The sequence below is a fragment of the Pteropus medius genome, unplaced genomic scaffold, assembly GCF_902729225.1.
Source record: "Pteropus medius unplaced genomic scaffold, Ma_sr-lr_union100, whole genome shotgun sequence".
NCBI classification, from domain to species: Eukaryota; Metazoa; Chordata; class Mammalia; order Chiroptera; family Pteropodidae; genus Pteropus; species Pteropus medius.
The window spans coordinates 1311551-1325784 of NW_024343732.1; the positions used below are offsets into that span (position 1 = coordinate 1311551).

Sequence of the window (14234 nt, forward strand, 5' to 3'; positions counted from 1 at the left end):
TTACCTCTCTGAAAGTCCCGTTTCTGTTTCCTCTGCCAGCTGTTGTTGAGGAATCTGCAAAATACTGGATTCCTCAGAGCCTAGATGATCCTTACGTCCTGCCCATTTTTCCTGCATCTACCTCTAATAGGTTTCCTTTTCTACATCCATAGTCACAGTCCAAGCCCCTCTTGTCCCACCCGGATGCCAGCCCAGCTCCCTCTCTGGGATCCCCAGTCCCCAACCCCATCCACTCCTTTTCCTATCCAGGCTCCAGAAACAGAGATCTGATTATTTGCCTCCCTTGCTCACACACCCCCGTGGTTCTCCACTGCTCTTGGGAAACATTTCAAGCTCTTCAACCTGGCATTCAAGGCCCTTGAAAATTATGCTTCCCGCTTGCACCCACGTATACTCCATGCTGTAGCTGTGATGGCCTCCTCCATGAATGGCTGAAGGTTCTCAATTCTCACACCCTAGGTCTTTACCATGCTATAAGCTCTGCCTGAAACACCCTGTCCTTCCTTCTGCACTTGGATTAACTGTGCAGAGACAAGTAGCCTGAATCTTCCAGATCCCACTAACAGATCCTAGGAGGCTAAATCTTCTTTCTTATGGAGGGAGAGAAATTGTACTTCTCTGACTTCGGGGTACACAGGGCCATTGAAATCCTCACTCTTAGCAATGCTCTAGCTAAATTAACCTGTGAGAGGTCCCACCACTACAAGGGTCTTCCAAGCCTCCAAAACTATGCCCAGATTCCTTCTGCCTGGAATTCCTTTCCTCCTGTTTTTCTAGCAAATTCTCCATCCTTCAAGGCTCAGCCTACATAGCCCCTCCTAGCTGTCATTAAATCAGAATCTGGCCGATGTGCACAGGCTTATCTGATTCTTAAAAATAAAAAAACTGAGGCTCAGAGTAGTTTTAAATAGTTATAGAACTAAGGGGAGAAGTGTGCATGAAAAAGGAAGGGTAGTTAGAAATAGTTCTGGCTTAGTATTTTTGATTTTTGTAAATATATGTAAAATAAGGAAAATTAAGTAATTGGGAGGGGCCTTGGGGCCTGGCCTACGCCCACCTCAATCCGAAAAATCCCGCCCCTCACTGAGGTCTCGGTCAGTGCCACCCACAAAATCAGCCCCGCCTCTTCTTCTAAACCCCGCCCAATTCTGTCCCACTCAGTTTATCACATTGCAGACTAAGCTTTCTGTATCCCTCTGAGCTTAGTCCATCGAAACCTCTGCCTCGTCCCAGCCTATCACCGTACAAGCGCTGACCAGCGTAGTCTGAGTCTGCCCAAACGAAAACTCCGCCTCATCTTGCTTTAGCCAATCACCTTCCAGATCCATCCCACTCAGCCTCCCGCCCCTAGCACAGTCCCAGCCTCTCAGCTTCCAAGACTCTCCAGCTTCATCCAATTCATAGCTCTGCTCGCTCTGCGGCCCGCTGAACTACATTTCCCAGGAGGTGTCGCGGCCGCGCCGCACCACGACCGGCTGCGAAGATGGCGGCTTCCTAGTGAGTCGGCCGCCGAGTAGGATCGCGACTCAGGCCACGGTGAGCAGAAGTTGAGGGGTGGAAGCGTGCAGAGCTCGTCTCTAGAGGCCCAGCTCCCGGAGCCCCAGAGATACAGCTCCTTGCCTACCTTGAAGCCTCCTTCTCCAGCTCTGGTTTCTCCTACATCTAGCCTCCATCCCTCTTACTGCAGCTAAGGCTTTGTTTTCATTAGAGGTTGTGGGGGCTGCAAGACTCTCAGAGACCATCCCGGGCAGCCCGCAGCCCATTACCCAGATAGACAAGCTGAGTCATTGGCGTCCTCTCTTTCCTTAAAGATACCTGTAATACACAGATCCGCGCCCCTCCCTTGTGCAGACACCCCCAAGGCCCACGGAGGAGAATCTCAGAGGTATACTATTCTTTTATTCACCGAAACAGTGTCGGGTAACAGAAAACCCAACTCAATCTGGTTTAATCAAGAAAGAGAAGTTAGTGGCTTATAAGACTGATTCCAGGTGTAGCTGAATCTAGGTGCTCAGAAGTCTGCTGTTTTTGGGTGAGCATCACTCAGGCGAGCTCTCTTTACCCTCTTGAAGGCTAAAGAGGCTCCTGGAATCTCTTGATTTGTATCTTCTCTGCAACTCTTAACAAGCCCCTCTCCCCTAATAATAGCACTATTGGAAGTCCCAGAGCTGCTCCTCACTGGCCTATATTCAGTCATGTCCCCATCTCTGAGTCATTCACAGTGGCCAGTTGTGCTCACTGGCCAAGGAGGAGGGGCTGGAGTTAGCCCTACAGAAAAAAATAAAAGAGACTATTATCTTATGTCAGAGTGAATGCCAGGCCGATAGTGTAAAGGCCTATTCTACAGATGAGAAAATAGACCCTGAGAGGAGGGACTTATAGTCAGTGAGCTGCTGGTACCTGCCTGGTAACCAAGTATTTTTAAAACTGGCCTGCCTGGTACCAAGTATTTTTAAAACCCCTAAGAGAAGGATTCTGGCTTCCCTTATCCTTGCTTCATCCAGCCACTCAGGAGCCATGGAAGTGACAGAGCCCAGCAGCCCCACTGAGGAGGAAGAAGAGGAGGAAGAGGAGGAGGAGGAAGAAGAACAGTCAGTGGAGCCAAGACCCCGCACACGCTCCAACCCTGAGGGGGCTGAGGACCGGGCGCTGGGGGCCCAGGCCAGTGTGGGCAGCCGCAGCGAGGGCGAGGGTGAGGCGGCCAGTGCTGACAGTGGGACTCCCAACCCTCCAGGAGTCGGCCCTAAGGCCTGGCAGGTGCCTCCACTAGCCCCTGAGGTCCAGGTGCGGACACCAAGGGTCAACTGTCCAGAGAAGGTGGTAAGTGGGAATTCAGCCATCAGCTCTGAGGCTTTCGAGGATTTTGGATTAACATTCTTGCCTTTTGGGATGTTCTGTAAACAGTTCTTTTATATGAGTTTCCTGGAACTGCCACAATAAAGTACTACAAATGGTTCTAGAAACCATAAGTCTGAAATCTACATTCCCTCCAAAGGCTCAGGGGGAGGATACTTCCAGCCTTTTCTAGCTTCAGGTGGCTGCAGGCATCTTTGACTTGTGGCTGCATCACTCCAATCTCTGCCTCCATTTTCACATGATCTTCTCCTCTGTGTCTCCTTTTCTGTCTCATAAGGAAACATGTCATGGGATCAGATGATTTTATCTCAAGATCTTTACTTTAATTATATTATTAAAGACTAATTCTAAATAAAGTTATATCCTGAGGTTCTAGGCAGGTGTATCTTCTGGAGGCCACAGTTCAACCCACTCTACCCCTGTTTCCTTGAGTCTGTGTCAGACTCCTAGTCCAGTGCTCTTTCTTTTGAGCCACCGCATTCCAAACTGGATGGCTTGGCTTGGAGTTGGGGGTCATCTTATTGCCTTTTCACAGGGCTGCTTGAAGCAAGCCAAGCGCGTGGAGGCGGTGTTAACATCCAGCCTCCAGGTGCTGCTGGTCACAATGCCTTCACCACCCTCCAACTTTATTGCAGATCATCTGTCTGGACCTGTCAGAGGAAATGTCACTGCCAAAGTTGGAGTCGTTCAACGGGTGAGAGGGACATTTTGGGGCTTGAATGTGTAGCCATGGTTGGGAGGGGCCTGGCCCCCAAAACGCAGGGCTCTCTCTCTGAGACACCACTGTGGTCTGGCCTGGGGCCTGTCAGTATCAGAGTGTAGCAGCAATACCTGGTAATGATACAGCATCTGCCCACGGGGTTCTATTCTAAGTGTGTGAGAGCTGTCATGCAACGCCCATGACACACTAGTGACTTGGAAACTCAGTAAAGCAAAGGGACTTGCCCAAGGCCTCACAACAAATGGACAGAGCCAGGATTCAGATGCAGGCCTAGCTGACTCCGAAGTCCTTGCCCTGAGCAGCTGGGTCTCTGTGGGATGGGGTGGCAGGGCCTGACACAGACCAGAAGCACAGAGATGGTAAAGACAAGCCCATTTTCCCCCTTGCTGGCACCCCTAACCACCCATGGCTGAGCAAAGATCGTCAGAGACCTCACAAGGGTCAGATGTGAAACCCAGGCTGGCCAGAGGGACCCATTTGGAGAGGGCAAAAGATGAAGGTCAGCTAGGCCAGGTTTGCTGTTGGGCTCCACCACCCCTCTGCTGCGTGTCCTGCGACTCGGCCTCATTGTGGGGCTGCGGAGGGTTCCCCAGGATGGATGGGTGAGGGGCTGTCTCCTGAGGTCAGGAGGTCTCTCCTTAACCACTGCCCTCACTCTCTGTCCCTCCTCAGCTCTAAAACCAATGCCCTCAATGTGTCCCAGAAGATGATTGAGATGTTCGTACGAACAAAACACAAGATCGACAAAAGCCATGAGTTTGCACTGGTGGTAGTGAACGATGATACTGCCTGGGTGAGGCTGGGGCAGGGCTGGGGCTCCCTGGGGTCCCCTGGGGGCAAGGGAGCACTTTGCTGAGGCTTATGCTTCCCCACAGCTATCTGGCCTGACTTCCGACCCCCGTGAGCTCTGCAGCTGTCTCTATGACCTGGAAACAGCCTCCTGCTCCACCTTCAGTATCCTTCCAGGCAGGGGTGTGCTGTGGGAGTCAGGGAGGAGGGCCTGGCTAGTCCTGTTATCCTCAGAATCTAGGTAGTCTGAACTGTGGAGGAGGCCAGCTCGGACTGGCTCAGGTCCAGATTTCAGCTATGCCACAACAAGCTTGGGCCAGTCACCTTTCTGACCCTCAGTTTCTTCATCTGTAAAATGGGAGGCAGTGAACCTCCTACCCCATGGTATCCCTGCAGAGGTAAAGTCCTAACAGAAGCAGACCAGCTGATTTAGACTTCTGTATATCAAAACAGCACCCACAGGGGGAGCACTCCATGCAGGGCCTGTTAAACAGATGCTACTCAATAAATGGCAGTATGTGACTGAAAAGTCACCACTACAGCACACTTTATGCTGATTTTAACATGAAAGGCTCATGTGCAGCCCAAAACTTAAATAGAATATGATCCCTGTGAATTAGAAAACTGGTGAGTGTTGGGAGGAGGAGGACAGGGACACCCATGACTCTTTGCTTGTCAGGAGAGTGGCCCCGGCCCTGAGAGAAATGGGGGATTTCAATCACCAAGGATCCTTAGGACATCTGATGCCAGCCCACTGGTTTGTGATCTGTCCTGGGGGAAAGTAGGCCCAGAGAGGGCAGGCGACAAGGCTAGGGTCACACAGCGCATTTCCCACACAGTGGACATAGCACCAGGCTCAGAGGTGCCCAGGCATCAGGATGAGGGAAGCCTTGGCATCAGGATGAGGGAAGCCACCGACCCCTGCCACCTGTGCTCTGCCATCAGCCTTCTCCTTAGCATTACTGCCAGATCTGGAAGGTCTCTTCAGCCTCATGTAAGTTCTCCCTTCCCCACGTCTCCTCTCCATGTTAGTCCCATGATGACCCTATGAGGCTCCACTCAATTGTGTTAACCCTGGGGAATGGGGGCAGCAGACTGTTTCTATAAAAGGCCAGACAGTAAATATTTTCAGCTTTGCAGACCATGTAGTCTCTGTCATGATGACTGGACTTTGCTGTTGTACTCCCAGAGCAGCCCCAGACCATACTGAAACAAATGGGTATGGCTGTGTGCCAATAAAACTTTATTGACAGACATTGAAATTTGAATTTCATATTATCTCTACATGTCACGAAATATTCTTTTGGTTTTTTTTCCCCTCTGATCATTTAAAAATATCAAATCCATTCTTAGCTCATGGACCCTACAGTTCTAACCCATGTTTCTGTTGCCTTTACCATCATGATTAACTTGGTACAAACATCTCAGCAAATTTTGCAAGAGAACCCGTGGGGTAAATTCATAATGGAGGATATACTGGATCAGGGAGTAGGGAGAATTTTTTAATTTTGCTAGACATTGCCAAAGCACTTCTCCAGAAATTAGCTCGTTTACTTCCCCTGGCACCAGGATTGACCATGCTGCTGAAAGCTGTGCCTGTGTGATTGTGGGAAGAGGCCACATGTTCTGCTGTGCTTTTCTTTGAGCCTTTTCTCCTTCATTTTTAAGCCATTTGATATTCTCTCAGTGATTTGTATATTTGTCTGTCCTCTTTACCTATTATTTCTGTGAGGAAGTCAGCTTTTCTCCTGTTTGTGATCAACTTTGCTTTTTACATAGGAAGGACCTTAGCCCTCTTCTTAGTGCTGTCGGCCCAACATGAGATCTAGCTGTGGCCGAGTGGGGAAATATGTGCTAACTTAGCATATAAGATTGAATCCCTGCCTAGGTGTCTCCTGGCCTGGTGGGACAAGGCCAACTCCAGGCAGTGATGGGGGATGCTCAGGATGGCCAGAGCATCCAGCTTTGGGGTTAGCAAAGCCTCCTGGATGGAGCAGGAGAGGTCAAGCAGACGGGTAAGGCTGGGGAGGCGCTCTGAGTAGAGGGAACAACACGTGGGAAAACTCAGAGGCAGCAGTGAACTTGGGAGGGGTTAGAATGGGGCCTTATGTGCCCAGCAAGGGTGATGACAGTGGGAGACCCCTAGAGTATGTTCCGACCTGTCCTCTTTCTCCCCACTGTGCAGCCAGCAGAAGACGGAGCTGCCAGTCACAGAGAACGTGCAGACGATCCCGCCTCCATACGTAGTCCGCACCATCCTTGTCTACAGCCGCCCGCCCTGCCAGCCCCAGTTTTCCCTTACTGAGCCCATGAAGGTGACTGAGGCCTGGGAGAGGGTGGTGAGACACTAGGAGGGACTTCCTGAGCACAGGAGCTAGGGCACCTACAGGCAGATTCCCAGAGTCCGAGGCAGAAGCTGGGGAATTGTGGTTATGAGGGCACAGGGTAACCAAAGGCTAGTATTCCCTTGCAGAAAATGTTCCAGTGCCCATATTTCTTCTTTGATGTCGTTTACATCCACAATGGTGCTGACGAGAAGGAGGAGGAGATGAGCTGGAAGGTGAGGCTATGGGGGGTGTGGGGCAGGTGAGTATAGATAGGGTATCTCAGAACCTGCCTACCTGGGGTCTGGTGGACACCACCTCCTGGATCCTGGTCATTCAGTCATTCAGCAAGCATTTCCACATATCCGCTGGGGGGTTCATGGAGGCTGTTGGGATAGTGGGCCTGGGAGTACGTAGGGACCTGCCCACTTCATTCCCAACATCTGCTCCTCTCTCTTCCTGCCTTTGCCCTAGCTGTACCCTCTGCTTGGAGCACCCTTCCTTCCCTGCCTTCCCAGGCTCTGCTGGTCATTCATGTCCCAGCACTGAACCAGCTGTAGAACCTCAAGTGGGCCACTTACCTCTCTGAGCCTCAGCTGTGAACAGGGAGAGTTGAGACCAGCTCCTACTCCTACCTTAGTATTCAAGCCAAAGATCCCTACCTTGGGGAGCCTTCCCTGCTCCTCAAGGAAGATTGCATGGGGCCTGGAGGGTAACTTGCATCCAGCTATCTCCAGACTGGAAGCTCTAACAGTGGATGGGTGCAGGGAATGTTTGCTGAATGAAGGATTGTTTTCTGCCTGGCAAAATTCCTTCATCCTTCAGAACCCACCCCTAATGCCCCCTCCTCTGGGAAATCCTCCAGGGGCGAGGAGGGCCTATCAGGAGAACGCCTGCCTGAAGAACCCCTTCCTGGCCTCCTACAGGACATGTTCGCCTTCATGGGCAGCCTGGATACCAAGGGCACCAGCTACAAGTATGAGGTGGCGCTGGCTGGACCAGCCCTCGAGTTGCACAACTGTATGGCCAAGCTGCTGGCTCACCCACTGCAGCGACCCTGCCAGAGCCATGCCTCCTACAGCCTGCTGGAGGAGGAGGATGAAGCCACCGAAGTTGAGGCCACTGTTTGAACCATCCCTGAGTGTCCAACCTTCTTATACAATGAAACCCATGGCCTAGAGTGCTGGTTCTCAAACTGGGGCCCATCGGACCCCTGGGGGTTCTTCAAGGAGCCACCCAGGGTACTTGGGAGCCGTGGAAGGAAACCCAAGATTCTAGGAAACATCCCAGGGACTGGGCACTCATTCCCCATATTTCCCAGCACACATCCCACTCTTTATCAGTTGTAATTTTTGTTCTTCATTGTGCGATTTTTGTCATCAGAATAAAAATCTGAGAAATCCCTAAGTGAGATCCACACCAATCACCTTGTGTTAATTGGGGTCTCCTTGGTTGCAAGTGATAGAAATCCCACCCATTGAACAGGAAGGGAAATGTCTTGGTTCTTGTGGATGAGAAGCCAAGGTGCAACTTCAGGCTTGGCTGTATCCAGCTGTTTAGACGACATTGCTATTTGAGTGGGCTTTAATACCCTGCATGTTTGGTGTTCAGTGTGTTCTGCTTTCCTCCCAACCTGTGGAATGGGGTGAGATGGCTGCATCCACCCCAGGAAAGAAAGTGCCTACCAATAAGGGCTCCTGGTAGCTAACTGGGCTCAAATTAAGGGGAAAAACAAACAAAACCCTAGCAGCCATTACCAAACAGGAACAGGAGCTTAGAGCTTCGGGGAGAAGCCTGCACTAAACTGTCTGCGTTTTGCTCTGAACTTCTTGTAGATTGAGTCAACTTTTATAAAGGAGTTCTTGGAATTTCAACCGATAGTATGGATATACCCACCTAACATCCAATTGGAGCTGGCTGCTGTATCCTCATTAGCATCTTTGACCAGTCAGATTGGCTCCATTCTGACTAATCAGGACAGTGCTTTTTTGGACCAATCAAACTAAGGATTTGGAGTCTTTATTTGCCTAAGGGGCTTTGCTATGTCAGGTCCTCTCCGGCTGGGGTGTGCTCATTCCTTTTCTACCAAAGACTGGGTCTCTGGCTGGAGCTGAAACACTAAGGGCAATTGCTGAAGGGGATGGTGTTGCTCCCCATTGAGGTGTTTTGAGTAAAGGCTACTTCACTGCACCCCAAATTAGGGCTTCCTGTTTAACAGCTGTGACCACTCCCCAAATCCCAGCCCAAATGAAGTGAGGGTTCCCAGCCACCCCCGTAAGACGCCTTTCCTGGGCCATGGGCCAGAACTCCAGGATGTTCTGAGTGTCCAGGCCTGGATCAAGCCTCTTTTGAGGGAGGGTTACAAGTCCACCAGGAAATAGTGTGGGTACTCCTCAGAAAAAGGGAGACAAGATAGACATAACAGGTCCACTATTCAACTATCTTTCTGGAAAATGAACAATTGTGAAAAAGTTCATCAGCTACATTCTCAGTTCTAGATAAAATGAAAATAGCTTCATTGAATAACAGCTGTTCCTTCCCACCAGCATTGGGCACCTGTGTTTCAGACCCCTGTGATGAAACTCTCGTTCAACATCACACAAGCCGGGAAGGGATTATGCCCCCATTTTGCAGATGGGGAAACTAAGGCCCTGACGTCCCAGCGCCCAAAGCCATGGACTCCCAGCTCTGGGAGACTGAAAATGCGCAACCCATCTGGAAGCGGAAGCTGTTGAGTGCGCGCTAATGGAGGTCTCTTCCGCAGAGGGTTCCCCTGCAGTCACCGCCAGTTCCCCGAGTTGTAGCTCCACCTCCTCCAGAAGGGTGCGTTCACATTTCCCGTTTTGAGATGAGATAGTGGCACACCAGGCGGACTTCATCTCCCCCAGGCCCTTATCGGCAGCTCCAGGTCCTGCCTGAGCGCCACTAGGGGACCGAGCCACTGAAACTCTCCGACCCCGAAGTACACGCTAGTGCGGCGCAGGGCACCCCTAGCTAAGCAACCTGCACGGCACGCGGATGTGGAGACCCGAGCCAAGCAGCGTGGCAGCGCGTGCGCACAGGGGTGCCGCGGAAAATTTGAAACTGGCAGACGGAACCGCGGGGCTAGGGGACCGCGCAAGTATGGGCGCAGTGACAGGCTTGGAGTGGCGGCTGCGGGCAGCGCTGCGGGAGGAAGAGCCACGGTGAGGACAGGGCCTGGTGCGGACGGGCCAGGGCGGGAGGCGAGAGTTGTGGTCCACTCCGAACCCCTGATCGCAGTGTCGTGGAGGAGCTGCTGCGCCGTGGCGCCGACCCCAACCTGGTGCTCCCGGATGGCGCGGCTGCCATGCACCTGGCGGCAGGAGCCCAGCACCCCGGCGCTCTGCGATGCCTCAAGGTCCTGATGCGTCGAGGCGGAGACCCCAACGCTCGGTGAGGCGGGGCCTAGGTCCGGGGCGGGGTCTACCGTGCAGTGGAGGGTCTCCCGAGTCCAAGGGCGAAGACTTGGAGTGCAGAAGAAGGCGTCTCATGGTCCAAGGATGGGGACTCGAAGCCCGAGGGCGGAGCTTGCGGAATCAGGGGAGGGATCCTGAGGGTGCCAGGACGGAGGCTAGGGTCCCAGACCGAGGATGAGGTATGCGGTTGCGCTGGGGCCAAAGTAGGTATCGAAGTTTCGGATCTGGGAGTAGAATCTCTAGGGTCAGAGAGCAGACGTTTGGGTCCCAGCCGGAGGGCGCAGGATCTGGGTTCCAAGAGTGGTGTCCCAGGCTGGCGGATAGGGATGAGGGACTGAGGGCCAAGGCTCCGGGGCGGAGATCAAGTTCCCTCCTCCGCTGACCCCTCCTCCACTCCTGCCCCAGATCGGCCGAGGGGCTGACACCGCTGCACGTGGCCGCTGGCTGGGGCTGTCTCCGCGGCATGGAGCTGCTGCTGAGCCAGGGAGCGGACCCGGCGCTGCGTGACCAGGTGAGGGGCCCAGCTCCGGGAGCAACAGGGCGGACCCATAGGGACGTAGGGAGGGAAGAGGGACCTCGGGCGCCCCCTGCTGACTGTGCCACTGCAGGACGGACTCCGTCCTCTGGACCTGGCGGAGCAGCAGGGGCACCAGGACTGTGCGCACGTCCTGAGGGAGCTCCAGATGCTGACCAGGACTCCGACCAGGACCCGGGCAGAGACCGAGGAGCTAGAGCCTGAGTCTGGCGGTGAGTGGGGCCTGCGCGGCCACGGGGGTTTGGCCTCTGAACCAGCTTATCGTGTCTCTCACTGATGTCCACAGTTTACTGCTGGTTCTGACTCTCTCACGGCCAGTATCTCTCTAGTCAACTCTGACTTCACTCTCTCTCTCCTCCCTTTGACTCCAGCTGCCTTCTTCTATCTGATCCAACTTCCATCTCTGGCTCTGGCTCCCTCTCCCCTCTTCTTTGACTCCCACTCTCATTCTCTGCACCAGGCCCACGCCCCAGGGGAAAGAGGCTGAACATCAGCCCCTTTGGACCTCCTGATGTGACACTGGACTCCACAGCACTGGGCAGAAGTGACAGCAGGGACATGGGCCTGGAAGCTGGCCCCAGACCCCCCAGCTTCCTTGCTCACTCTGAGACTGCTGACAAGGATGACAGCTTAGAGTCTCCCCAAGAGCTGTGGGACTGCAGTTCAGATGCCTCCTTTGTCACAGCAGTTGAGGCCTCTGGAGCTGAGGACCCAGCCCCCCATACTTCTCAGTGGGCTGTATCATTGCCCCAGACCAGGCAGCAACTACTGCCTGGTGTCCAGACATCTGAGAGGCTGCCAAGGTCTCCATGCACACCACAGCAGGCGCATGGAGCCGTCATGGCCTTCAAAGAGACTGAACTAAATGCTGGTCTACAGGCCCTGACTCTGACCTTGACAGATGCCTCCCCCAACACCATCTCCCTCCCAGATGCAAGCCTAGCCCACAGCCTCCCTCAAGAACCACTGCCTGGATCCCCCAACTTTCACTTCCTAACAGACGACCAGGGGTCCCTTGAGAGGGATGTGGCCGCTCTCTGGCTGACAGAGGATGAGGAAAGTTCCACAGGTGGCAAGGACCCCTTTCCCTCTTGCTGGTGCCTGCCAGACCCCACCACATCTGACCTTGAGCTGCCGCAAGGGCTCCGGACACTTGGCAAGAGCCCAGGCCCCATCACGCCTTCTGCCCGGCCATACCATCTCCGACGACTAGAAGAATCCCAGGCTGTACCCGGTTAGTCCCTTCTGGGCATCCAGAGTTCAAAGAGCATCCAGGAATCTCTGGAGACCCTTTGCTCTCAGTCTCACTTCTCACTTTGTCGCTGAGAACCACCCCTTTTTGTTTTCCTTGACTTAGTTTTCTCTCCCAGGCCCAGACTTTGCAGGGCACAGCCCAGAGCTATCTGAGGCCTTGAGGACAGGCCGAATCCCAGATGCTCAGGCAGACGAGGATGCACTTGCTCGGCAGTTTGAGCGGCCGGATCCTGGCAGGAGGTGGCGGGAGGGTGTTGTGAAGTCCAGCTTCACGTATCTGCTTCTGGACCCCAGGTACTCAGGGCAGTAGTGGGACCCAGAGGTGGGAACTGAAAATTTCTAAGATTAGTTCTTTTTTTGTTTGTTTGTTTAAAAAGCTAATTTTATTTTAAAGTAATTAAGTTCAAATGCCTTTTTTTTTTTAAACAAAACGTATTGCCTAGCTATGGGATTGGTTCTTATATGCTGTGTGTCCTCAGAAAGGGAACTGGCTCTCTCTGGTCATCAGCTTCTTTATCTATAAAGGGTGGTTAGAGCCGTCTCAAGCTGCTGAGTGTCTTTGAGGAGCAGCCACGACTCTCTGCCCTGTGAGTTCAATTTGTTCTGTGACCTTAGAGACTTTCTCTAGGGCAACTCTTGTCTCTTTTTCCTCTCTGAGCCATCCCTTTCATCCAGGGAGACTCAGGACCTGCCAGCCCGAGCCTTCTCACTGACCCTGGCTGAATGCCTTCGGACTTTTGTCCATGCCATCTTCTATGTGGGCAAGGGGACACGGGCTCGGCCGAATGTCCACCTCTGGGAGGCCCTCGACTACCATGGGCGGCCAGGAAAACAGGTGTGAGGATAAGGACCAGGGTCAGGGTGGGGGCAGCCAGGCCGTGGGCAGGTAGAGGAAGGAGGGGATTGAGGAGCCTACCCTTGACCCTGCCCTGGCTCCCCCCATCAGGCCTGCCCCAAGGTACGCCAGATCTTGGACATTTGGGCCAGTGGTCATGGCGTTGTCTCCCTGCATTGCTTCCAGCATGTGATCGCTGTGGAAGCTTACACTCGAGAGGCGTGTCTTGTGGATGCTCTAGGTGAGTGCGTGGCTTGTGGATGGGGTTCATAGGAGGGTACTTGATCTACCAGTTCTGTCACCCCTTCCCTCTCAGGGCTATTTGTTCAATGAACAATTATTGAGCACCAGCAACGTACCCGTACATATTTTGCTGCTTGGTTGATCCCTGCTTGAAGGCAATACACAGTGGGTTCACTGTCACATACTTCTACTGGAAGTTTGCTGAGGCTGCTCCTGTGACCTCATCCCTAATCTCTCTAGGGATCCGGACGCTGACTAACCAGAAACAAGGACACTGCTATGGCGTGGTGGCGAGCTGGCCACCTGCCCGGCGCCGCCGCTTGGGGGTACATCTGCTGCACCGTGCCCTCCTCGTCTTTCTGGCTGAGGGTGAACGAGAGTTGCGACCTCAGGACATCCAAGCCCGCAGCTGAGCACTGTGAAATTACCCATCCAGCCTGGGTAGCAATCAGGGTGTTCGATTGTTCCAGCTGCCTTGTGCTTAGAGCATCCCTCTATCTCCAGCTCTAGAAGGCTGGTGAAGGGGGCAACGGGGCAGATCTCCTCAGGCTACAAGAGTAATTTGTTACAGACAGAACTACTGGAAAGATAGTGAGCTCCCAGGGAGAAGAACAAATAGACCAAAAGGTTATTTGGAACATTTGGTGCTTTGGAATATTCCAGTGTTTTGGCAGTTTGGTCCTGTCTGGGTGGACAAAGTCTACTTTTATATACCAGACACAGGGGACCCATACTGTGTGGGCTGGGGTCTTCCTCAGCCAAATGAATGGAATCTGCCCCAACTCAAGAGCTGGGTTCTGCTGCTTTCCAGCTGTGGTACCTCAGACCAGTAATTTGTTTGAGCCTCAGTTTCCTCAGTTGTACAATGGGGGCAGTGAGAGGTCTTACCTCAGAGGTCATTGTGGGAATCCGATTAAACAAAGTCATGCATTGGGGTGTGGCTCAGAGCCCTTCACTGAGCCAGAGGTGGCCCAAGTGGAAAGTCTCAGGGGGAGAAGAGAGTTGCCCTGATGCTCTGGAAGGGCTGACTGTGTCTGGTGACAGGAGGCCAGGGCTGGGGAGGGTGTGGGGTGTGGGTGTGAGACACCAGCCCTTGGGATCACTAAGCGACACAAGTTTCCTGACGTCGCTTCTCTGAACCTGTTTCTTCCACTATAAAATGGGATTAATAACCTTGATTTCTGGTGATGCCCTGCGATTTCGAACTATTCACATATGCAAAGAGCTTTAGTAAAATGCC

At 53.1% G+C, this 14234-nt stretch overlaps 2 protein-coding genes across 8 annotated transcripts; both read left to right on the plus strand.

Annotated features, from left to right (window-relative positions):
* The first annotated feature begins 1356 nt into the window (after positions 1–1356).
* BABAM1 (BRISC and BRCA1 A complex member 1) lies at positions 1357–8101 on the plus strand. Of its 5 annotated transcripts, XM_039867772.1 has the most exons (10): positions 1392–1536; positions 1812–1885; positions 2505–2820; positions 3492–3550; positions 4250–4370; positions 4453–4531; positions 5336–5360; positions 6552–6681; positions 6840–6926; positions 7617–8101. In XM_039867772.1, the coding sequence occupies exons 3-10, from the start codon at positions 2518–2520 to the stop codon at positions 7818–7820; spliced, it is 1008 nt and encodes a 335-aa protein (XP_039723706.1). In that variant the 5' UTR covers positions 1392–1536; positions 1812–1885; positions 2505–2517; the 3' UTR covers positions 7821–8101. The 5 variants fall into 5 exon arrangements, with proteins under 5 accessions (XP_039723709.1, XP_039723705.1, XP_039723708.1 ...); XM_039867771.1 differs by lacking the exon at positions 1812–1885 and having other exon boundaries at positions 1358–1536; XM_039867774.1 differs by lacking the exon at positions 1812–1885 and having other exon boundaries at positions 1358–1536; positions 7556–7790.
* Positions 8102–8251: 150 nt separating this feature from the next.
* On the plus strand, positions 8252–14172 carry ANKLE1 (ankyrin repeat and LEM domain containing 1). 3 transcript variants are annotated; one of them, XM_039867764.1, is made up of 9 exons: positions 8252–9875; positions 9952–10104; positions 10533–10638; positions 10736–10874; positions 11123–11896; positions 12033–12210; positions 12592–12751; positions 12863–12992; positions 13235–14172. In XM_039867764.1, exons 1-9 carry the CDS (start codon positions 9709–9711, stop codon positions 13405–13407), a joined length of 1980 nt encoding a protein of 659 aa, XP_039723698.1. In that variant the 5' UTR covers positions 8252–9708; the 3' UTR covers positions 13408–14172. The 3 variants fall into 3 exon arrangements, with proteins under 3 accessions (XP_039723698.1, XP_039723699.1, XP_039723700.1); XM_039867765.1 differs by having other exon boundaries at positions 11663–11896; XM_039867766.1 differs by lacking the exon at positions 11123–11896.
* The last annotated feature ends 62 nt before the right edge of the window (positions 14173–14234 follow it).

What these genes read in the sequence shown, in the direction of transcription:
- BABAM1 (XM_039867771.1), top strand. Translation starts at nt 2,518, where the DNA reads ATGGAAGTGACAGAGCCCAGCAGCCCCACTGAGGAGGAAGAAGAGGAG. An exon ending in AGCCTCCTGCTCCACCTTCA is followed by an intron (nt 4,532 to 5,335) that starts GTATCCTTCCAG and finishes CATTACTGCCAG; the next exon opens with ATCTGGAAGGTCTCTTCAGC. An exon ending in CCCTTACTGAGCCCATGAAG is followed by an intron (nt 6,682 to 6,839) that starts GTGACTGAGGCC and finishes ATTCCCTTGCAG; the next exon opens with AAAATGTTCCAGTGCCCATA.
- ANKLE1 (XM_039867764.1), top strand. Translation starts at nt 9,709, where the DNA reads ATGTGGAGACCCGAGCCAAGCAGCGTGGCAGCGCGTGCGCACAGGGGT. An exon ending in CTGCGGGAGGAAGAGCCACG is followed by an intron (nt 9,876 to 9,951) that starts GTGAGGACAGGG and finishes CCCTGATCGCAG; the next exon opens with TGTCGTGGAGGAGCTGCTGC. An exon ending in ACCCGGCGCTGCGTGACCAG is followed by an intron (nt 10,639 to 10,735) that starts GTGAGGGGCCCA and finishes GTGCCACTGCAG; the next exon opens with GACGGACTCCGTCCTCTGGA.